Raw genomic sequence first — 24,410 nt, 5'->3', positions numbered from 1 at the left:
GATAAAAATGTTGGGGACCGCAATTAAAGGTCCTGTGAGCCGCATGTGTCCCCCAATGTGTATTAAAAATAATGAAAAGCATAAAAAAATAATAATACAAAAAAAAAAAAAAAAAGTAAATTAACCTGTTTGCTTCATTCACATACATAGTTCTTGTTAAAGCAGCCTTTGCATCGAACATTTCTAAAGAGTAATATGTATAATAAATTATCATCGAACACTTCTAAAGAGTAAAAATATATAATAAAATATTATGCCATAATATGAGAAGAAATAAAAAATGGTACAGCTGTTAAATTTGTTGGCAGCTTAGTCACAAATTTGTTTGAACAAACATATTGTTTAATATTGTGGTTTTTTAAAAATGTATTATTGACTTCAAATCTGTCATCGCAATTTAAAAGTTCACATCTGCATGCTGATATATCAAATAACTTTAAAAGGTTATTTTCCAACTAACAAATATTGTTTTTTATGTTTTGAAGCTTTAGATTGTTCATTTGTATTTACATTTTGAAATGTTTTTTGTACCTTATTTCTTTAAGGTTATTCCTTTATTATTTGAAAATTTGGATTCACGTTTTTCCAAATTTTTCACTCTTTTTTAAAAGTATGGCAGGAAAATCAACTTTTTCAGTTGTAATCATTTATATTTTGACCTTATTGGCATATTGAATAATAATTTATATGTTGGGCAACCAAATAAACTACAAATAGGTAGTTTATTTGGTTGCCCAGGATATCTTTCACTTTGACGTCTAGTTATAATATTATGTATAATTATTCTAGTTGGTTGCCCAGATCCATATTTAGCATTCATTTTTAATATTTAAATTCAGTCTGAAAAAGATTTTTTATAAACTTATTATATAAGAAATATCATGTGAAAATACCATAAAAAACAAAACAAAAATGTATGGCTAATAAAAATACTTTATCTGGATTAGATTTAATGTAATGTTTTATATCTTAAGACATTGCAAAAAGTAACCTTTTCCCGACAGAAAAATGGATTCGCATTTGAAAATGGTGAACTTGTTGTTATTATACCAATTTCTGACGCAAAAATAACAATTTAAGCGACGTTCTGTTCTTTTTCGCTATACTTAAATGAAACCATAAAAACGTAATTTGTTTTGTTTTTCTCAAAAAAATGACAAAGTTCTGAAATTTTTTATATTGAAAATAATTATATTGAATTTAAGTCGAACATTTTCTAAAGTGAGCCAAGTGCTGACTTTAACTCCGTAGTGGCTTAATGTGGACATGTAAAATTCTTAGTTAAGAGTCTAGCATTAATTAGTTAAAAGTTTTAAAGTTTTTTTGATTAGTGCAATTTAACAAGTTATTTTTTTTTTAATCTGTAAAAATGAATTATGATTTAGAAGGAACACGCTCGGAAGTTGCTCTTATTAATTTTTTATTCCAAAATGAGGATAAATATAGCAATGATGCATTACCTAATTTACCTGGAAAACCAGTTAATTTGACAATTGATATTGCTTTACGGCAACTGTTGGTGTTGGTAAGGTACTTTTTATATTTTTTAACTAAAATCTTGTAATTAAAACTGGTCTAAAACCGTTATGTAACAAGTGTTTCCAGTTAGAATTTTATTTTTCAAAGTTCAAACCTGAACAGGTTCGAACCTGAACAGTTTCGAACTATTTCGAAGTTTATTTTAGTTAAGTTAAAATGCACTAAAGTAATACAAAGTATGCGTAAGAGTAATTATTTGTTTATATTCATAAGAACAATATAACAACAATATAATAAAAACAAAAGCAAATAATATCAATAAGTACTCTTCATAGTTTGCTTTAAAAAGGTATATGCATCTAAAGTTTCATCATTTAAATAATTTCTTACTCTAGTTGCAAGCAGTCCAGGACTAGAAAAAGCTCTCTCACCTTCTACTGGTGTCGGAAGAATTGTTTGATGAGCTTTAAAAAGTAAACCTAAATATTTGGGTCTAGCTTCAAAAACAGCCATGGCTTGATATTCTGATAACAGAATATCAAGAGTATCACTGCTCCATATTGTCCTTGAATCACAAATCAAAGCTTTTTATTTTCTAAACTTTTCAATTATTTTTGGTTGAACTTCATCATCATTGCTCACTGGTGATCTACAAAATATTTTAAACAATTTTCTTATTTTTGCAATAATAGAATAAAACCTTCACTAACTGTATTAATAGCTTGAATATCATCCCCATTTAACTTTGATCATAATCTACAGCTTTTATATATACAATCAACAGGGTTATAATCTGAGCCATGTGCATCAACTTCTATTTATGTAAAAAGCACATCAATCACACATAAATGAATAGCATTTGATGTTCAGAGGTACTGTCTTGGCTAACTTCGTTCATTAAACTAGCTCCATCAGTAACAGAAGTTATAAAGTCTTTGCCCTATTTTAAATTAAATGAACTGAGCTTATCACTGAGTTTAATGGCTTTTGTTGCTGGCAATGTACCTTGGATTCTTAACATTCCAAGCAATTGAAATCCTTCATTATGATGTAGATTTAAGTTCATATATCTTTTGCTTTTTACTAAAGTATACTCATCAAATGTAAGACTAAAGTAGGCTTTAGTCTTACATTTGATGAGTTTACTTTAAGGTTGATTTTTAAAGAATTTATAACTTTTTCTTGAGGACTTAACGCAAATATTTACTTTTTGTAATGGTGTGAAAGCTGATTCCATAAATAGCTGTTAGTCAACTCATAATTTCAAGTGATTTGATGACGTAGAAAATAATATTACTGCGCGTATTAAGAATAAATACGATTTAGTTGCTGCTGAGGCTAAGTACCATAACAGTTGTTATAATTCCTTCTTGAGACCAACTACTGGAAGTGAAATCGGTTGTCCTCAGGATGAATCTACAAATGATGCGATAAAAGAAATATTTACATAAATTGAAAATAGTGATGATTATCAGAGTTAAAAAATATTTGAAAAGCATAAATTTAGATAACAGAATAATCAAGATACGATTGAAGTCGAAGTATCGTAATAAAATTATTATCACTGAAAAACCGGGTAGATTAACTTTAATCTATTTTTTTGACAATCATCGCTATATTCGTAACCAAGCTTGATATGAGAAGTAAACCCAAAATGAAAAAAAGCAATTTCGAATTCTAAAACTGCGGCAGCAACCATTTGAGAAGGCATCTAATTGCTAGTATTTGATAAATTGATAAAACCAATTATCCCTCGCCTAGCTGAATATTTGAAGATATTAACAGCAAATTTTCGAAGTCATTTACTTTTTTTGAGGAGCAATTAGTTTTTAAAAATAAGCAATCTAAAAAACAACATTTAAAACTATTAGGTACAAGTATCAGTCATAGTATTATGTTTGCTGGTTCGCCAAGATCTTATAAATTAATATTACTATTGTATTTTTCATTTATTTTTCATTTACGGTTTGGTTTACAACGTCTTATACAAATCTTTTCGTATTTTTGTTTATCCGTATCGTACAATAACACTGTGATGTATGAGGCGTCAGCAACTTTTCACCATCCATCTTTTATCTTACTACCATAAACTGGCACAATTATTTAAAATGTTGCAGACAATGCTGATGTAAATGTAAAGACTTTAGACAATAATAACATGCTTTACATTCAAATTGTTATCCCGAAAAGTTCAGTTACACTAGAAGATCATATATCACAACTAAATAACATAATTTCATATAAAATATCAAAAATGGTGACGGTAATGAAGTATGTGAAGCATTACTATATCAGTTAAAGAAAAACTGTAAGAACTTAAATAACAAAGACATACAACAAAACTATGGGTTTAATATTTTGATATGGGGTCGATTTCAAAGAAGTTTATAAGAGCTGAACGCCGGGGAGATCCACAATCTATTTGAACAGCATTAAAAAAATACTTCCTTATTTCCATGCATTAAGACATTTACCTTACCATAAAGTGCGAAAAACTTTTGATATGAATGGACGTTAACTAAATTAAAATTGGTTAAATATACCGTTTCTCAAATTAAAGACATGTGAATACTTTATTTATGAGAATACTTTATTGAAAATATTTAACAAGAAATTTGATAAATCGGAATTTAGGCTACTAAATATTAAACAAAAAATACAAAACTAAAAAAAGAAACCAGCGAACTAAAGAAATCAGCAGAGTTTCTTAGCGAGAATTATGAATCAATCATTCAAGAAATTTTTGAAATAAAAAGATCTCAACATCAAGCCAGAATGATATAACAAGCATTGTTGTCAAAAAAAGCTAGCTGAGTAGGAAAACAGGAGCAGAAGAAATGACCTAAAGTTTACGGGAGTATAAAGAAGAGGAAAATTAAACGTGGGAATTAAGCAAGGAAAAGATTCAAAATATATTAAAATCAAAACTTGGTTTTAAAGGTGGTGTTGAAATTGAACGGGGACACAGGTATGGTTGTCCCAAGCAGTTGCGGCAGGGTTGTCCCAACTATAGATTCAGGTTGGATCTATAGTTAGCAGTTGGCAAAGTCGGCCAACGGGGACCTTTTATGTTTATTTTTTTTTTAGATAAGTTAGTCGGCAAAAAAAAATTTTTTGGTTTTAATTGGCAAAAAACAGATACGTAATACCCAATACCCCCCCCCCCCCCCCCCCTCCATTAAAATCTCTTCGGGACTGCACTGCATACAGGACAGGGAAAAGAACTAGCGATAGATAAAAAAATACAACAGAACTTTAATGATAAAATTTATAAACTACATAGACAAAAAATCTGCGTTGGATAACTATGTTCAATGTTCTGTTAAAATTGTGGAACGATCAGTTTCACGTAAACAAAGACTTTTGCGAACACACCGTAGCGGAAATAATTTATTTAAAAAAAATGTCCTCCATAAAAGGTTTGCATTTTCGAAACCACGAAACATCCTGCTATAATAATCTAAATTTTGAAAATATTCTGTCGATGTCTTTTAAAAAAAAGGAGGTTGAACGGACAGGTTATGAATTTTTAGTGTTCCAGATAGGTAACTTCCAGAAATGCTACAAACTTTAAATTGCGTTATAATAATACTCGTGTCAAATAAGAATGTTTAATAAAAAAAATTACGATCATCGGGTCTGGGAACAATATTAACCAGAAAATTCGGGTCCCACTGTCCCATATGTGGAAGGAAAAGAAAAAAAAGTTTTTTTTCAAGTTTTTTAAACTAGATTTAATTAATTTACAACAGAAAATTTCTTTTCGTTTAAAGGTCACTTTTCAACGTTTAAATATTTTCATACTAAATAACAGTTTTACATAAATTTTAATAACGCTCATAATGGCCGAGTTTTTTTAATATATTTATCGCGCCCCTCTTGCTTTATGATTTTAAACAATTTTAGGAGAGTTGATATAAAGTTTCCAATAATCTTTAAGACTATTGGAAACTTTATATAAACTCTCCTAAAATTGTTTAAAATCATAAGGAACAGATTATGAGACCTGTTCAGACCAAAAATCCTTTATTTGGTTTGGAACTTGCCTAAATAAAAGAAATTCATACGTATGTTTGATAAGAGCGTGGACTTTCGGGGAAACTCTTAGGCCAAGTTTGACATAGACCTCTTTGTACTCGTTAACAGTTAATTCATATTCAGGTAACAAACCAGAACCAAGATATGCAGCTTTAACCGCTTTTAAACATTTAAAGGAATTAAGTATAGAAATAATATGTTCATCTTTTTCTAGTTTCGGAGATTTTATTAATTTTTCTAAAACGTGAGTATTTTTCAGGAGTTTTGAACATTCCCCACCTTTAAATTGACCACTATGTAGCTTAGGCCTTTCAAAACCTAAACTTTGGTTCCAATTATTTGCTGATAAAGTGGTATCTATGGATTAAAAATATTTTTCAAAGTAATTGTAAATTCTGTTTGTATTTCCACTAAGTAGATGAAGTTCCATTAGAGCAAGAATTTCAATAACCTTTACGTCATCAGATAGATCAACTAGTGGACGGTTGACACAATTATTATAAAATGCAGCTGAAAGCTTGGATTTTTTTTATATCTTTACAGGAAGTTTTGTAAGCATTAGCTGATGAACAGATACTTCCCAGAGTTATGAGCTCACCGTGAATTTGAAAATCCATCATTTTTTATTTGCTAATATTACACCATGGGCAAGAATGTCTCGATGCTGCACTTTCAATTCCAAAAATATATTGGCCATTTTCATATCAAAAGCGCAAAAAGAATGTAATTCATTTAGCTTCAAAATATTTAGCTACATTTTTTACTAAGCCAATAATAAACAATTTATTTACCTTTGAAATATAATCCTTTGATAATTCTCTCTCCATTATTACTCTCTCAACAAGTCCTTTAATGTTTTTACAATAAACCAGTCGTCTGGAATTTTTTTCAAATTAGATTTCTGTTTATTTGTAACATTCATTTAAAAAACCGTCTTCTTCACTTAATTTTTCTCTTACATTACTTTCAAATATGTCTCTTCCTTTCCAGCTTCTAAATATGCTAAGTATTTTGGCTCCTTGTCTATTACTAAGTCTACAAGTGTTTTTAAAATTATTAACTGTAATAGGAATTTTTTTAACTGAAAATAGCGCTTTAGTGGAGCTTTTCGATTGTTCAACGGCAAGTGCTTTACCTTTCACTGCAACCTTGATTTTAGTTCCCTCCCTCCGATAACTTTCTTTTCAGTACTTTTGAGCATTGAAGTTCCGCACATCGTGTATCTTAAAATGAAATTATCAAGTTTTTAAGTTTTTATATTTCAGATTATTTACATAATGTTCTAAATTTTGTGTTTTAAATATTATATAAATAGTATAAAGTTAACCCTACCTTTGTTCAGTTCCTCTGTTAAATTTTCTCTTCTCTTTGTGAGAGTGCAAGGGTGGATTAATCTTGCTCCAATAACAGCCTTGCACTTTTTGCATATTTTTATTGGTCCAGGTGATGATATATTTACTCTATCCAGCTTAACTTTTCCTCTGTTATCAGATGTTGGTCCTAGACTAATTGTAGTTCGAGCGATTTCACAGATGTCACAAAAGCAGAACGATTGGTTTCAAATGAATATGCTAACTTTGACTTTTGAGAAGACGTATGTCTTCTCAAAAGTTCACTCAGAATAATGTTTTTATCTTTTTTTTTTCTGTCTTTCTAATGCTTTTCTACATTTAGTACAAATACCATTAGGAAAATGTTCATTGCTTAAATCAAATAATTTTAAAAAGTAATTAAATATTCTATTCAATGTCACAGTTCTTTCTTTAACCTCTGTCATTCCTAATCCTTTTGAAAAACAAACTATGCAGACAAAGGCTCTATTATCTTTGAGAGATTTTTTATTGTTTGGCATTTTTAATTTGAGCAATACTAAACTATTTCAATTATTACAATTAACTGTTTAAATTATTACAATTAACAGTAGATAAAAAGTTGTTTTCTTGCGGTATACCACATAAGACATAAGTATGATGGTTGGTATTTAAAAAAATGTAATGTAAACGTTTTTACCGTTATTAACGTATTATTTTTTAATATATTTATATTTAACATATTAATATTAACCTTCAAATTAAGGCCGAAAGGTCCAAATACTTGAATAGAATGGAAAATGGAAGGAGGGATGCACTGTTTTCTTTAAAAATAACTCTGCAATTATGGATGCGGCTAAAATTTATGTGTAAAATTGTTATTTAGTAATTCAGGTTTATTTAACGTATTTAAAGTATTATTGTTTAATACATTTATTAGTAACGTATTAACATTTACCTTTAAATTGGAGCCCCAAGGTCAGAATACTGGAATGAACTGGAGCAAGAGAGGTCGCGATAAATATTTTTAAAAAATTCGGCCATTATGAGCATTATTAAAATTTATGTAAAATTGTTATTTAGTAAGAAAATATTTAAACGTTGAAAAGTGACCTGTAAACGAAAATAAATTTTCTGTATGTAAATTAATTTGATCTAGTTTAAAAAAAACCGAATTTTCTGGTTAATATTGTTCCCAGACCCGATGATCGTAATTTTATTATTAAACATTCCTATTTGACACCAGTATTATTATTACACAATTTAAAGTTTGCAGCGTTTCAGGAAGTTACCTATCTTGAACACCAAAAATTTATGACCTGTCCGTTTAACCCCTTTTTTTTTAAAAGATATCGACAGAATATTTTCAAAATATAGATTATTATAGTAGGATGTTTCGTGGTTTCGAAAATGCAAACCGTTTTGGTGGACATTTTTTTCAAATAAATTATTTCCGCTACGGTGTGCGAAAGAACTTTAGAATTGCGAAAACAGTTGTTTAAAGATGCAAAAGATTTGAGAGTCACAGGTAAATATGCTATATATATGCCTTTGACTCTCAACATCTATTATTTATATACACTAAAAAGTTGTAAATAATAAACTTGTAACGCGCGACTTTTGAAGAAGTTTTTTTATCGTTTTATTTAGTTATGTTTAGTTATTATTTTATCTTTATTAATTTTTTAACTTTTATAGTTTTTAAATACTAAAATTGAATTCAAATCAATCCAAGAATTTTGATGTTTTTTAATTCAAAAATTTTATACTTAACTTAGACTCCAATCCAAATCAAAGTTATTTTAGTGAAACCGATGTTTTACAAAGCAACTGCAGCTATTTTTATTATTATGAAATTAAAGAACTTCTTGTGCGTGATAATTCCATAGAATTCATATAAATATATAAAGTTTCAAAAAAATTTCAAAATCTTTGCATTAGTTTAGAGGAAAATCTAACTATTTTTAGTGTAAAATGCCTAACTGAAACTTGAAAACTGAAAATTGATTATCGCAGACCATTTTTACGAAATTTTACTGAGAATTTTATTAATCAAAGTAACTACTTTTCTTTTAAACGAAAGCTTATATTTACAATTGAAGATTTAGTAATATAGGGGAACCTGTTGTACCTTTGACCACTTTTTGCTTTAATGCATTTTTTGCTTAGTCTATTGAGTAAATTTAAACCATTCAAACTATATAATATTCTCTCATGTTTTGCTCAAAAATTATACTTAGGACTTTTTATTCATTCAACCAAGAAGTATCTTTTTCCCGCGTTTTAAAAAAAGAAGTAAATTGGTCACTGGTACAACACGTACGTTGTACCTTTGAACAAAGCGCGTTGTTTCTTTGACCAAAATGTTATTAATAAAAAATCATGGAATGTTTGAACCTCTTTAGTATTTCAGCTTGTTATATATTATATAGAAACTTCTGGCCTAGCTTTTATCAATAAAAAAACAAATCTAACTATTTTGTAATCAATTCTAATTGTTTAAAAAAAATTAGAAAAATCAATCCTTGTAATCTTGCAAAGACTTGCGTATCGAAGTTACAATAGTCAGTATTACTAATAATATTACTAATTTTTTAAAACAAAATCAGTTATTATAACTATTTAGATAAAGTCACATATTTTATTTAGTTTTTGTTGGTCAAAGGTACAACATCCTAGTCTGGTCAAAGGTACACGAGATGGGTTCTTTAACAATGATCGTCCTAATCCCCATTTACGGTCAGACATAACCATCAAAACTTTTCCATAACAAAAAAATGATGTTGGGTAATGTTTATAATGTCGTAGATGAATCAAACAACAATTTATCACATTTTTAAAATCAGAATAAGATTAACACAAATATTTACTTTTTAAGAGCCAAAACTTAAAATTACTTGTGGATCGATATATGTTTAAACTTTTAGAGGAAATAAGTTCAAACTTGAGCCTTGTCAAAAATGGCAAAAGTTTGAACGTTCAAACCTGAATATCTTGGAAATGGAAGCCCTATTTAACTATGCCGCAACTGGTATAGTGCTAACATTGAATGAATATTATAAATTTTAAAGTCCACACTGGTTATAAAGCGACATCGGTAAGAAAGTAAACGCAAAACTTTCTCATTAAACGCTATTCATCAGTGCTATAAATAGTGTGCAAAATTCAAGTATAATACCATTTTTCTAGAACTGAATTAATCTAAAACTTAAAATACCGTTTACAAAAAAATCCTAATGAAAAATATATTTATATCTAGTCTTTATGTGTAGATTAAATCTGGGCGTTACTACCAAACTTTTAAAAATGGTATCGATACCTATTGCTTCTTTGGCAGCCAAAAATCACTACCACTACTACGCTTCTATTATAGGTTTTAAAATAAATAGCGTAAGTTTTAGCCCGCATCCAGTGTGTATTTTTTTAATTTTATTTATTTTGACAAATCTTTTTTTAAATTAATATTAATTTAAAAAAAAAAATTTTTAAAAAATCAAAATGTTTTTAGCACTTTTCCCGCGTTTAGTGGCAATATTCCTTCAGGATGAGAAGAGATAACAACTTTTTTAAGGTTTTCAACTTTTTGGCACTTCTAATTTGGTAGCATCTTTAATCTTTGTAAAATTCAAGAGTTATTGACAGATCTTAAAAATAAACTTCAAAAAGAAAAAAAGAAAAAAATTATAAAGCAAGACAGCTTTACAATTTTTTTTGAAATTTATGATAAAATTTAACATTTCAAAAAGAAGTGAAGTACTGTCAAATAATTTAAATTTGCTTGGCATAATTTTTAAAAACTAGAGTTTCACGTTCAGATACTACAAAAACAAAATAAAATAAAAGTTTGTGACTTAGTTGTAAGGGCTGCCACTGTTTGTTGCATTGACTACGGCATATCTGACTACGGCATATCAATTTTAACGCCTAATATATTTTTAATATAAACCAACGATATTAATACACAACTGGCAATTTCCATAACTAAAATACGTTACTTAAGTATTCCCTTGATACCAAGACAACTGCTGTAAGAAAACCCATTCAAAATACCGTGAAAAAAGACGTCTTCGTGTGACGGTTATTAATTTACAAATATTCGTGCCAAATACTAAAAGTTTATGACACGCTCCCCAATTTGTAGATAAAATATCTACAAATATATTATATATATATATATATATATATATATATATATATATATATATATATATATATATATATATATATATATATATATATATATATATATATATATATATATATATATGTATATATATATATATGTATATATATATATATATATATATATATATATATATATATATATATGTATATATATGTATATATCTATATATATATATATGTATATATCTATATATATATATATGTATATATATATGTATATATATATATATATATACATATATATATATTTATATATATACATATATATATATATATATGTATATATATATATATATATATATATATATAAATATATATATATATATATATATATATATATATATATATATATATATGTATATATATATGTATATATATATATATATATGTATATATATATGTATATATATATATATATATATATATATATATATATATATATATATATATATATATATATATATATATATATATATATATATATATATGTTATATATAGCGCTCACGAAATTTTGTCATTGTTAAGCCAACCATTCCATGATGTGTTTATCTATGTGCTCTTTGAATCACCTAGTTAGTAAATGGATGTTTGCAAGGTAAAAATAATGGATATCCTGAAATTTCTTATACTTTTTGGAATTTCTTTCTGAAGTTTCTTTATACCTTTCGGAATTTTCAAATTTGTGTTAAACATTTTTGATCAGCTTCTGCTTGGCTTTGTTCTGTAGCTGATAGCAAACCACGACATTTATTTTTACTTTTGATATTGTTAAAAAACCTTAAGACCCATTATTCTTATAATCTTTGGTAGTTGATACTTGTTCATAAGCTCATTAAAGTAGTAAACTTTCTTGACTGTTTGATATATATGAGTCGCAACGTTCAACCTCAGCAAATACTTCTTTAAGCACCAACTTAACTTTCTCATCACAAATTTCATCGTCCCAACCCTTCGTCAGACTGACAGCTTTCCTCTTCAAGAGACTACAAATCACTCGCAGCCAACCACACACGGGTAAATGTCCTACCAACTGTCCACAGATTGAAAACACAACTCTCCTGGTTAACTTTTGCGAGATAGCATCAACTCGATTCCCTCTGGACCACATCAGTTTGTTACCAACCTTGCGCACACACAATCCTAACACACAAACTCCATCATTACCAATCTGCTCACCTTCTTTACTTTCCAAACCATATTTTAAAAAATGCCTCTTGACATAATCAAGACTCACCACACTTTCGTCTACGAAAATGTCGTCAACATAAGCGGACGTTCCACTCTTCACTAATTCGTCTTGATCAATGACGGCACTCACAACGGATTTCATGATCATTGGCGCAACGTTCAATCCGAAACCAAGTCGTGTCAAACAATACCTTTTATTTCGAAACACCACTCTTTGGAAGGGCCAAAGAGATTTATCAGTTTTTAGTTGAAGATAAGCCTTGCGTAAATCAATAATTGCTGGTTTGTTACCCATTCTTCTCCATTCTCTAAGCTTTTCGACATACACATCTGCATCTCTCGTGTATGTCTGAATGAAATCGTTAGCTTCTCTCCAGTCCAAAACAGGTCGGTTTTTGTGGTCTTTGTTTCTCTGAATGACAGCCATTAAAGGAATCTACCCTTTGGGCGGCCCCAATTCATTTTCGTCATACTCTAACAGCCACTTCCGATCAATCCAATCCTGTAGTTCGTTTTCATAGTCTGCTCTAGCGTGTTGTGGAATTCCGTACTGTGCCACTTTATTACGCAATCGGTCGGGGCTTTCTCCATCTCTCCATTTCCATTTGACTCTCCATTCAACACCATTAAAAACTGCTTCATGATCTTTCTTTTTTATTTCGATTTTCTTAACTTTGTCCTTGTTCAAAGCCGATGCTCCACAGTAACTCAATCCGAACTTCGCTTTCCCAAAGGAGAAATGGATACTCCTCCTAGTAATTTAATGGAACTCATTCCGAGCATCATATCAACTCCAAACGGTTGGAAGTCCACTAAAATAACTTCATCACGTGCTTTAATGCCATCAACCACAAGAATCACGACTCCGGACCCAGTGCACTGATGAACTTTTCCTTCAAACGGTACTACCTTTTGAGAGTTTGAGTACCTACATTTACTTTTGGGCAGGAATTTTTTATTCAAAATTGTCTTCGAACATCCTGTGTCCACTAAAGCTGTCGCAACCATACCGTTAACTTTTAAACGAATAACAGATAATGCGCTCATTCCACCGTTGTTCAGGAGCGAGGTAGCGCAGATTCCTTACTCCTGCAATTGTTTCCCTGCAGCTTCCAGCATTTCGATGAAATGTGTCCTTCCTCACCACATTTAAAACATCTAACAGTCTTCGGTGACAAGTTCTTCGCAAGCAAACAATTCTTTGCAATGTGATTCAAACCTTTGCAGTTGTAACACACTAACGCGGTTTTTGTAGCATGGCGTCTAGATACAGCGCCAACAGCGTCACTGTCAATCACATTTGCACAGTTCAAAGCAGCTCTCACTCTGGGTAACATTATATCAATCGGGTCCATTACGGCTCGAAATCTTGATGATAAAACTTCTGGCAAATCTACAACAAACGCCAAACGCACAGACTCCTCTGATAATTTAGCAAGATAGGCTAATCGTCTTAAATCAGCCAAAAACACGTCGGCTTTTTCTCCGTCACATAATTTTCGTTTTGTAAACATTTCATATGCAGTATAGGCATCTACAGAAAACGCCGCTAATAACACACGCTCGACTTCAACAACATCTTTTTTATCTTCCGCGGTTAAAGCATCGTACACTGCATAAGCAGCTTCTCTGAGAAGAATCGGAAAAAGTAGTTCAAGCTTCAAGTTCTGAATTTCAGCAATCACTTTCGTTCGTTGAATCCAAACAGCAGCATCCGAAGTGCCATCATACGTTTCAAACATATCAAATAATTTCATACTTGGTTCCATGCCCGGTTAGCTTGTAGTTTTTTCTCGTAATCAACAAATCAATAAACAGATAAATTAAATCAATAAACAATAATCTTTTCTCCTAACTAAAACTCTCTCATTTACAAATTTTTCCTCAATATATATACTTTATGCTTTTCCTAAATTAACCTTCAAAACACCGTCATAAATCACCGCAAAAACATATTTACAATTATTATTGGTAAAAACTATTAAAGTTATTAAATCTCTAACGTCATTAAATGTTCTAGAACTTTCCGGAATTACAGGTATTAACCCTTATTTGTAGAAAGACTTGTTTAATATCTCCAGTTAGATAAACAAGCTGCAATCTGTTTTGCAAAATAACATTAAGTAGTAAAGGTTGTGATGGAGAGCCAATATGTAAACAATCGTTGAGTGAGGGTGATTCATGCTCTTTTGCAAAATTATCAAACACAATCTTTAGCGTAGTTGTTTCGGAATCTTCTTTTATCACCGCTCGATAAGGCATATAGAATACCCTCTTTTTATTTGGTTTGATTGGCGCATGCTTAATAATTTCATCCTTGAGTTGTTCTGGAATAATATAATTGTTTTTGATAAAATTTGGTTTCTTTTCCAGCTTTCTTGGTATATTGTGTAACCTGGAAATGCTCCCTTTTGAATAAGGTGCTAGAGTTGAACATTCTTTTTTCCATAATAATCCAGTGTTATGAAAATCAGTTGAGTCTTGTTGTAGTTGTTCTTTAAACTCTTCATATACTCCATTTTAATTTTTCTTCGCTTTGATCTTCGATACCAAGCACATCTAAGCTGTATAGTTCTTTGTAGCAAAACCACTAATGTGGTTTTGTGAACTGCAATAAGCACACTCTATAATTTTCATTTCGTTATATGGAAAATGTTTTTCCATTTGATGTTTGTTCTTCCAATTATTGAGAGGTTTTGTAGTTTCGTTTTCTTTTCTGACAATATTACTTGGTCGTCCAATAGATAATTCTGGATTTCGTAGTGTATAGCCACGTAGAGCTTCGATCAGCTGTTCAAAAACCCACTCCTGCCATTTTAGATCAGTTTGAGAAATATCCAATTTAACAAGTCCAAGTTTGTCGAGTGTTTCGCGTACCAGTATTTCTGCTGTTTCCAATTTATTTAATGTTTTTAGTGAGTTCACATCGACGTTTAATTTTCTGTAAAACTGATGTATTTGATCCACATTGGTATTTTTAATGAAGGAAAGATCCATTATATCACGACCATGCTGAGAAATAATTTTAGAAGTGATTCCATATTTTTGATTCAACACCATTATTGCCTTTTCATAACCACTTGAATTAAAAGGAAGTCCAGCAACTTCTACTTTTGGAATGGTTGATAAGAGTTCGCCTAGGTAGGTATGATATTTGTTACAGGAGCATAGTTTGTGTTGTCAATTTCAGTGCTGAACTGTTGCCAGAAACGTCCCCAGTCAAGCATGGTGCCATCAAACTTTGAAATTTGTAGTCTGGGAAGTTTTGCTTTAAAGTTGTTTTTATGTGTACTATGCATGCTTTGAGTTGTTTCTTACTTTACGCGAACGATTTTTTCCTGCATTATCCTCTTTTTTGTAATGTCTGTTTCTATTCGGTGTTATTCAAATAAAGTAAAAATATCGCTTTGACGTTTAATTAAGTTGTTTTGTTGTTCGTATCAGCAATGAATGTCTTCATTGTCGGCATTATCTTTGTCTCTTTTTAATTCTTTTATGTTTTGAATCAAGTTGAAAGTTTCCGACAATTTCGCTTTGATAGTTGGTTCTAATGAATGTGTATCATTATTGTTCTATACCATGAGTAATTCTAAACCGAGTCGCTCAACTTTAGATATTATTAGTTCCAATTTTCTTGTTAGTGTTGCAATAGGATCTTCGCGTTGCTTATTAGGCATTTTAAATTTTGTTACAGGTTTCCTTAGTCAGTTGATAACTTGTTAAAGTGTTCAGTAGATTCCAAATGTCTCAAATTCTCTTTTATTCTTAAAATTTTATTTCCCATCGCTCATCACTATCACCTTAATAAATCTTGAAATTTAAAAAAATTCATATTCGATGTAGATTAAAAAAAAATTAAAATTAAATGTAAAAATAAACAAAATTGGGTAAAAGTTAGTAATACCTGTAAATATTTATTGAGAATGTACTTTTTATTATTTGATTAATTTTTTAAATATAAAAATTTTTTACCCAATTCTTTTTTACATATGTAAAACTCTTTTTTACAAATATAAGATTAGTTTAAAGAAAATGTAAAATTTATAATAATTGTAAATATTTTATTGAATATTTTTTATAACTTGATTTTTTTTTTTAGTTTGTTTATGTAAATGATTACAGCGGGGTGATGACAAGATTCTGTGCTTGTACCTGCTCCAGTTATATGTTAGCTAAAAAATATTCTAAAAAATTTTTATGTTGATATATATATATATATATATATATATATATATATATATATATATATATATATATATATGTATATATATATATATATATATATATATATATATATATATATATATATATATATATATATATATATATATATGTATATATATATATATATATATATATATATATATATATTACATTTTTTAAACTACAGGATGAAAAAATTGAAATAATGGAGATAAACGCGTGGATAAGACATGTACGTTTTTTTTAGATAGACAAAGTATTTGAGTGTGAGATTCTTTTATTTATATATATATATATATTTTTTTTTGCAATGAAACTTAGTATAACATAAATTTGTAAAACATGTTTTTATTCTTTATTAGTACTGGCGCGACGAATACTTGATTTGGAATCCTATAGAATGGGGAGTAGATAGATTAACAGTCTCACCTGACAAAATTTGGAAACCAGATTTAACTCTATATAACAAGTAAGAAGTTCATGATGATGAATTTAACCAAACATGAGGCTCTAGGTGGTCCTTAGGAGGGTGTGTGTGTGGCTTATAATAGGCTTATAACTAAAATGAAGTCCTTCCAAAAATATTAGAACGCCCCAAATATTAAAACAAAAAAAAACTATTTTATTATCCCTAATGCAAATGTTTAGCAAAATCTTCATTTAACTCTGAATTAGATTCGAGTGTGCTTTCCAATAACCATCTAAATTATTATGGGCACTGTGCGCAGTTATCGCAACCGATGCAAAGAAGGATCTTAATCCTTGATAAAATGTGAACTTTTAATTCAATTGAACTAAAGCTTGATCAAGCTTCTTTTAATAAAACAAAAACTTTAAAATAGGAAAATTTTAAACGGGTTAAAGTGACAACATCAGTTTTTGCCATGTCTAATAACATCTGTCCAACAACATCTGTAAATATCATGAGGTATAATAACATCTGTCCAATAACATCTGAAATTTTATTGGTGTCTTATAACATCAGTGGAAAAATTAAATGAATATTACAGATGTAGTTACATCTTTTAAATTATCAAAGTGAAAAAACATTTGTGCAACTACATTTGTAGATTTTAAGATCAATTTATTTTTAAGATAATTAACTAATAATCTATTATTTTAACTAGATGTAGTTACATATAGGATTTTTTTCAGATGTAATTACATCTGAAAAAAAAATTAGCTAATAATGCATTATTTTAACCAGATGTAGTTACATATAGAAGATTTTTCAGATGTAACTAGGTCTGGAGAAAATTCTTCCAGATATTATTGGACTTGGAGAAAAATTACCAGATCTAGTTACATTTTTCAAAAGATGTGGTTAGGGGTTGTTGAATTTTCAGATGATATTGGACAGATGTTATTAGAGTAAAAGAAAAATACAGATAATCTCGGACAAAACTGTACAGATGATCTTGGACTACTCCACAGATGTTGTTGGACAGATTTAGTAATCTTTTACCTTTTAACCAATTTTTGTTAAACAGAGTAAAATAACATGAAGTAAAAATAGAGGATATAATGAGGGCTACCGAGGCAAGCTACCCCGGGTGCCGCGACCTGGGCCAGACCTCCTTCCAGTAATAGTCAACCTGCTCTGAGTAGTACTAAAGGGAGGGGGTGCCACTACTACGTTTGCCCCGAGGACGGCCCTAGAAAATATAATGAAAAAGTTATAGCAATATATTAATCAAATATATAGAAACCTTTACAATTTTGGCTGAGTAATATTTATTTATTATTACTATTTTGTAAATTGAGCATGAAACACTCAAAATGGTAATTTGCCATCAGCAAACATTTAATTCATTTTGTATAAGTTTTCACGCCGATCAAAAATCTTTTTTCAAAATTGAATTTGCAATTTTTGGTAGAAAGTTATGAGTTGGACAACCAATAAAATGCTCTAAAAAATTTAATATGCTCTAAAAAATACATTTTGAAAAACCAATTTTAGAGAGTTCATGCTAATAAAAAAAGCTTTATTAAATCTTATTTTCTATGTTTTACCTAGTAATAGCAAATTACTCATTTGCAATTATTTTATTTTACCATGGTGATAACCACTAAAAACACTTTCATCATAAAAATATGTAGCTGATAGACTCAACAAAAGATAACTTCAAGTTAAATTCTAACAAAATTCGTTACAAAATAGATTTCTTCAAGTTAAATTTTTTATAAACAAAGAACAAGTTATTTAAAATTTTGGAAAAAGCTTTCTTCATTTACTCTGAAGATACTTTTGTATATAGAGAAATTCGTTCAACATCTACTGATGATATAGTAGAAGAATTGTTAATTTAAGAAATCCATAACTTGACAAATAAAAACAGTCAGTCAGTTCTTATTGACAAGTCACCTGTTAGATTTTTAGAGATGTTGATTAAAGCCGCTTCCTCTTAATTTTTTTAATTATTTATTTGAATTAAGAGCCGTTTTTTCTAAGAATCAGGCAAATTCCTGAAACTGTGGAAGTGACCTCCTCCAAATTGCTTGAATTTTTTATATATTGATCAGAATATAGAGAAAACCTGTTGGGGAAAAAAAAAAATTTCAAAAATGTTTCGTTCACTCGGAATCTGGGCTTAAATTTTTTAGATTTTTTTAAAAATTTTTAGAAATTTAGTTTTTGCCACCTTTGAACCCACTTTTTTGGCAAGGCAAAAGGTTGCACATAGCTTTTGTAGTTAATATCAGACGTAACCCAAAAGCTCTCTCCAAAAAATATAAAAAAGTTGCGTGACACTGTGCGGTTGGCTAATTATCATAGTTCAAAAGTACAAAATCAATCAGTTTTGTCAACTTTTAATCGGAGTTAATTCTAGCGGCGAAGTGTTGCACACAATATTTCTTTTAGGATTTGAAATTATCAAAGGTATTGAGTCTAAAAATGCAAAGAGAGTTATGTGATACCTAAGGCCTATTAATATATTAAGGCTTGAAATTGGAAAAAAATGTTTTAGTATACTTACAAAATGAACCATTACGGCAGAGGCGCTTAGTTTTGTAAAAATGTAAACATATCCAACTGTCAATACAAAAAGGTCCTAACATAATAATAAAAAAAATTCGTGTGATTTTGTCACACGCATGATATAACATGAATTAAAAACTGAACAAAAATCTAACATCAAGATAACTATATTGCTAATTAAATAAAACATAAATCAAACATTTAAATGTTTTTCCATTTAAAAATTAGTTTTTCATTTATTAATAGAGTCATTTACACACATTATCCACCACATCACACATAATTTCTACTCTGCTGCAGTAAGTTTCTCTAAGAATAATGATATGACTGTATTATAGTCTTCTTCGGATAATGAATAATCGCCACAACCACTGATTAGAAAAGGAGCATTTACTAAACAGATAATTTTATCAGTTTGGTTATTTATGTCCTCGGTAGTAACTGGCCAGCGAAAAGTATTCTTTTCATGCCCGTTAATCATACAATTAACTCTGATCCCAGTTATAGATACCTAAAAGTATTAGCGCAACATTTAAAATAATATAATAAAGAGTTTATGATTTGTTTAATTTTGCTTTCATTCAATAAAACTTGTAAAGTCTTATATAATGTCATTCTGAAATTATTTTTACATTTTATTTATATTCCTTTTATTTTAGAGCACTGTTTTGTAAAACAAAATAAAAACTTGAAACTAATATATACTTTGAATAATATTACCTCCACAATATATCCAATATTCCATTGTTTTTCATATGCAACAGCAACCCAATCATTCACTTTCCATACAAGAAAATTTCTTTTGCAAGATTGGCGATGTCTTCCTCATATTTATTATCATCTTCATTGTCTCCTGCCAGATTAAAGTCATCATTTTCGCCATAAACTTCTTTGTTATCGTTAACCTGACTATTTTCATTATTTTCTGTTGTCGGTTCTACCAGCTTACCTTTTCTTTTCAGGTTACTAAATCTATAACAATATCAATTGTACATATTTTTAAACATATGTAAACAAACACACAAAATTATAACTTTCACCTAAATTTTAATTTCATATTTGTAAAAGAACTATTTAACAGTCAGAAACATAATCTAATTTGCAAAAGTTTTGATAGCAACAATGCCTACCTTGAAAATAAAGATCTTATCTGTTGGCTAGTTACATATTGATCAGGCGGAAGTTCTCTCCTCAGCTGCATGTGAACCTGCTCAGGGCTCATTTTATTACCTGATTCTTCTCCACGAATAAAGTATTTATACAACAGTTCTTTCTGCTGATTTGAAAATCTAAAAGAACTTCGAACTGGTAATGCCCAACCTTGCAATAGAAAAATGTTCATGCAATGTGGTTTGTCTTTTACGGAAGCAATGTTAGAGGATGAAGAAATTGGCATATTTAGTTGTGAAGTAATTTTCATCTTATGAACAAACGAGTTGCGAACTTTATCCAATGATGTTAATGATTTCGGAACTGTATGAAGACCGGATAGCATGTGTTCTTCTAACTCAGCATCGCTTTCAAATGATAAAGTACAATTCATTTCAGTGCAAAATCTTAATGAATATAATTGCCTGTCACTTCTTTTCTGTTTTTCCTTAAGTGACTTGTTACGCTTAATTGAATTATCTGTTTTGCTATATGGCAACAACAACTTAATCGAGGGTTGAATTTTAAGATTTCTATACTCTTGTTCAATTCCCTCACCGATATTGAAATAACGCCACATCTTCATACTTTTCTCACCAAACTCAAATGAGTGATAGTTGCTAATGTTCTTTATCTTTGGTCCAGTAACTACAGTTTTATCATTGCTTATTTGAGCAACTGCTACTTTTGCATCTTTAGCGCCAAAACTATAATGCATAGCCTTGTGTATATCTTCAGCAGTCAAAAGATTATTACCAGAGTCAACGTAACTCCTTAAAATTGTCTTTACAACTGCACTCTCCCTGTCACATTGATCTTTTCCACAACAGGGTTTATTATAATCATATCTCAGCAACTTTATATCTCTCTCTTTGCATACATTGTAGATTGCTTCAGCTGAAAGATTTCCCTGATAGCAGCCGGCATATTCAGATTTGGTAAACATTTTCTTGATATGCGGTTGATCAATTCTGAATTGGTCTAAAACTGCAGTGGCTAACGAAACAACATCACCTATTCCCTGATCACACCTATACATTGAAGTAAAGTAAACACGTTTGAATAACTTTCCTGCTATTTTTATGAAGAATATATCCACATGTAAACTCATTCCTTTCTTGCCAAAATACTCTCTTTGGCCCTCTCTGTATCGAACCGGAAGAATTTTTTGACAAAAATCTTTAAGCCAGAAAGAAGTTTCATCGTTTAATTGCTTAAAAGCTTCGATTTTTGCCTTTTTCTGTTGAGAATCTCTCATCAGGTGTTTTATGTAGTTGAATACATCCTTCACAGCAATTTCCAAATCATAAATAGAATCAGCATCGTCAGAATTTTGAATTGTTAGTTCTTTGATCATCTCGATAGCTTTGCACAAATCATAGCAATCGGCACATACCACTTCTGATATCTCTGTGTTGGATTGAAGATTTTTTTCAGATGGATCTGATAAGGCATGTTTTGAGCTATGAGAAGAAATGTTTGAGTCATTGACACTACAATTGGTTTGACAACTTGTTTTCAAATACCTTTTGTTCCTTTTTCAAGGGCAGCTTCGAGAGATTTAGAACTAAATTTTTGTGCCAATTTTTGTAATGTTTGAAAACCATTCATGCCTAAAGCAGAACATCATTTCATCCAGCAAAGCTTTTTCGACTTGAAGGTTTTATTGCATGCAATACTTTCCACAAACTTGAATCAGATAATGGTATATAATTGTTTTCACTACAACTTTTTCGATAGAACATGATAGCGTGGCTATATTTTGTCGTCAGTATTGCATGCACTATCTTTTGTTCTTCACCGCTGTCGTATTTTAATTTGGTTATTCCATAAGCAACATCATGCAAAATACCGCTTGTAAATATAAAGTCTAAGAAATGTTCACACTTTGTTTGATCAAGACTAGATCGGACGAATACTTTCTTCTCTGGAAATGCCAACCCTTTATGAGATGCATGCCATTTTCTTGCTATTTCTATACGATGTTTGGTACACTCAAATGTGTTCATTATAAACTTTTTGGTATACTTGGTATGGTCTAATAATGAGAGGATAACTAACTTTCCCATGGAATCACTTTGCTTATATACTTTCTGAGCACGAATAATTTCAATTGGGAGAGGGCTATTTATTTCATCAACATTTTTACTGTTAAGAAAATCTATAAGTATTTCCTCTTGTCCAGGAGCAACAGCTTCCGCAAATTTTTTCTTTAATAAGTTTTCTAGGCGAACATACTTGCGTTTTAACTTATCTTTAGTAGTATCTTCCAGATATTCGAACTTCCTTTTTAATCTAAACTTTATTGGACTTGCATTAAGAACCTCAGTTACACTCTCACGGCTTCTTAGAGATTCGTCCAAAATCTCCTGTGAAACATTAATTTCACCGGGATCAAATTCTTCATCTGGAGTAGCAGGTGTCATATATGATTGTTCTTGTTGTGTTTGTGTTTCTGTACATAAATTGGTGTTTTCGTTGACTCTAGATAAAGCAGTTTCTTGCTTTAAAATGGTAAAACACAGCATTGCACCAACTGAAAATACTTCATTGTATCGCTTTGACATTGATATGACGACATGTATTGGTGACGCCCTTAAAGCGAGAGATTTTTTTCCTTTTATATTTAGATGGTGAGGATGAAAGCATGTTTTTGGAGGACTCCATGCAATACCAAACGTGTACCGGTGAAAAGCACATATTTGTTCATCCTTTTCAAGATTTCTTTTAAGTCTATTTGCAATAAGTCCATTTTCTTCCCAAATATTATTATCGTTTAATCGCATGACCTAAAAACAATTTTTTAAACAATTATTAAGTGTGTCATTTAAAGCATTGTTTATAATCTGACTCTTCACGAAAAATGTTTACAAGTTTGAAATACATTGTTGTTATTATTAAAATACAATATTGCAAGAGTGTGATTAATTTAGTGATTATTTATTAAAAGAGTGAGGAATTAATTAAAAGAGCTATTTTTTTTTGTTTAAAGAACTTTGTCTCAAAATCTTATTGCAGAGAAGTTATAAAGTATGTAATTATAAAAATTATATTACAGTCTGCGTAAATTTAAAATACATAATTACCTTTAAGTTGATGAGGTGTTTCTTAACATCAACATCTCCCAGCTGATGAATGTAGAACATTTTGTTTATAATTTTATGTTTTTTGAATGATCCACAATTTCCTTTTGAAAAGCAACAACAGTTTTCATAAAAATATTTGTTTTGTTTCATACTCAACTAAAAACAAGTTCTATTTATGCAGTACCTATTTCTCAATAGCAATGATAAAATATCTACTCTATTTATGCAAATTTTAAAGATCGTTAAAATAAAGTTAAGACATTTTTATGGTAAAGTAAACAACCGCCCACTAACTTGTTTCTCCACAATCGTGATATCAGCGATTCTTCTTCCATTCGATCACCACAAGTTATTTGGTTATGACGTAAATTTAAATAATTCACTTCTGATCATGTATTGTTTTTTATTATTATTTATTTCAATTGTTATGATTTCTATATCATAGTCAGAAACGCTTAAATTTTTTCTTAACATTACGTGCAATGTTTTGTGTAATGCTAAATGCTAATTTTGGATGATAGAAATTTTATTGTGAGCGAAAACCTCATCTGTGTGTCCAAAAAAATATCTCTTCGTACTTAATCATTTTTAACAATTTGTACCATTATTTTTAACTTAATATCTAAAGATCACACGAATTTTTTTTATTATTATGTTAGGACCTTTTTGTATTGACAGTTGGATATGTTTACATTTTTACAAAACTAAGCGCCTCTGCCGTAATGGTTCATTTTGTAAGTATACTAAAACATTTTTTTCCAATTTCAAGCCTTAATATATTAATAGGCCTT

The 24,410-nt window shown here is 29.7% G+C and overlaps 1 protein-coding gene and 1 long non-coding RNA gene across 3 annotated transcripts in view; one reads left to right on the top strand and one right to left on the bottom strand.

The window, feature by feature from the left end:
* LOC136082376 (uncharacterized) overlaps positions 1-7,185 on the bottom strand; it is a 37,975-nt gene extending 30,790 nt beyond the window's left edge. Inside the window, exons 1-3 of the long non-coding RNA XR_010639645.1 lie at positions 6,850-7,185; positions 6,309-6,740; positions 126-183 (exon numbers count right to left, since the gene is read on the bottom strand). This is a non-coding gene — a long non-coding RNA (uncharacterized LOC136082376). The remainder of the gene's footprint in view (positions 1-125; positions 184-6,308; positions 6,741-6,849) is intronic.
* Positions 1-24,410, top strand: part of LOC100212154 (neuronal acetylcholine receptor subunit alpha-9) — a 66,707-nt gene that overhangs the window by 31,014 nt on the left and 11,283 nt on the right. For both annotated transcript variants that reach the window (XM_065801501.1, XM_065801500.1), the window contains exons 3-5: positions 1,386-1,525; positions 16,592-16,636; positions 16,767-16,873. In XM_065801501.1, the coding sequence (XP_065657573.1) occupies positions 1,386-1,525; positions 16,592-16,636; positions 16,767-16,873 (292 nt within the window). The remainder of the gene's footprint in view (positions 1-1,385; positions 1,526-16,591; positions 16,637-16,766; positions 16,874-24,410) is intronic.

The sequence above is a fragment of the Hydra vulgaris genome, chromosome 07 (genome assembly GCF_038396675.1).
Source record: "Hydra vulgaris chromosome 07, alternate assembly HydraT2T_AEP".
Lineage (NCBI taxonomy): Eukaryota > Metazoa > Cnidaria > Hydrozoa > Anthoathecata > Hydridae > Hydra > Hydra vulgaris.
This window is presented reverse-complemented; position numbering and strand designations above follow the sequence as displayed.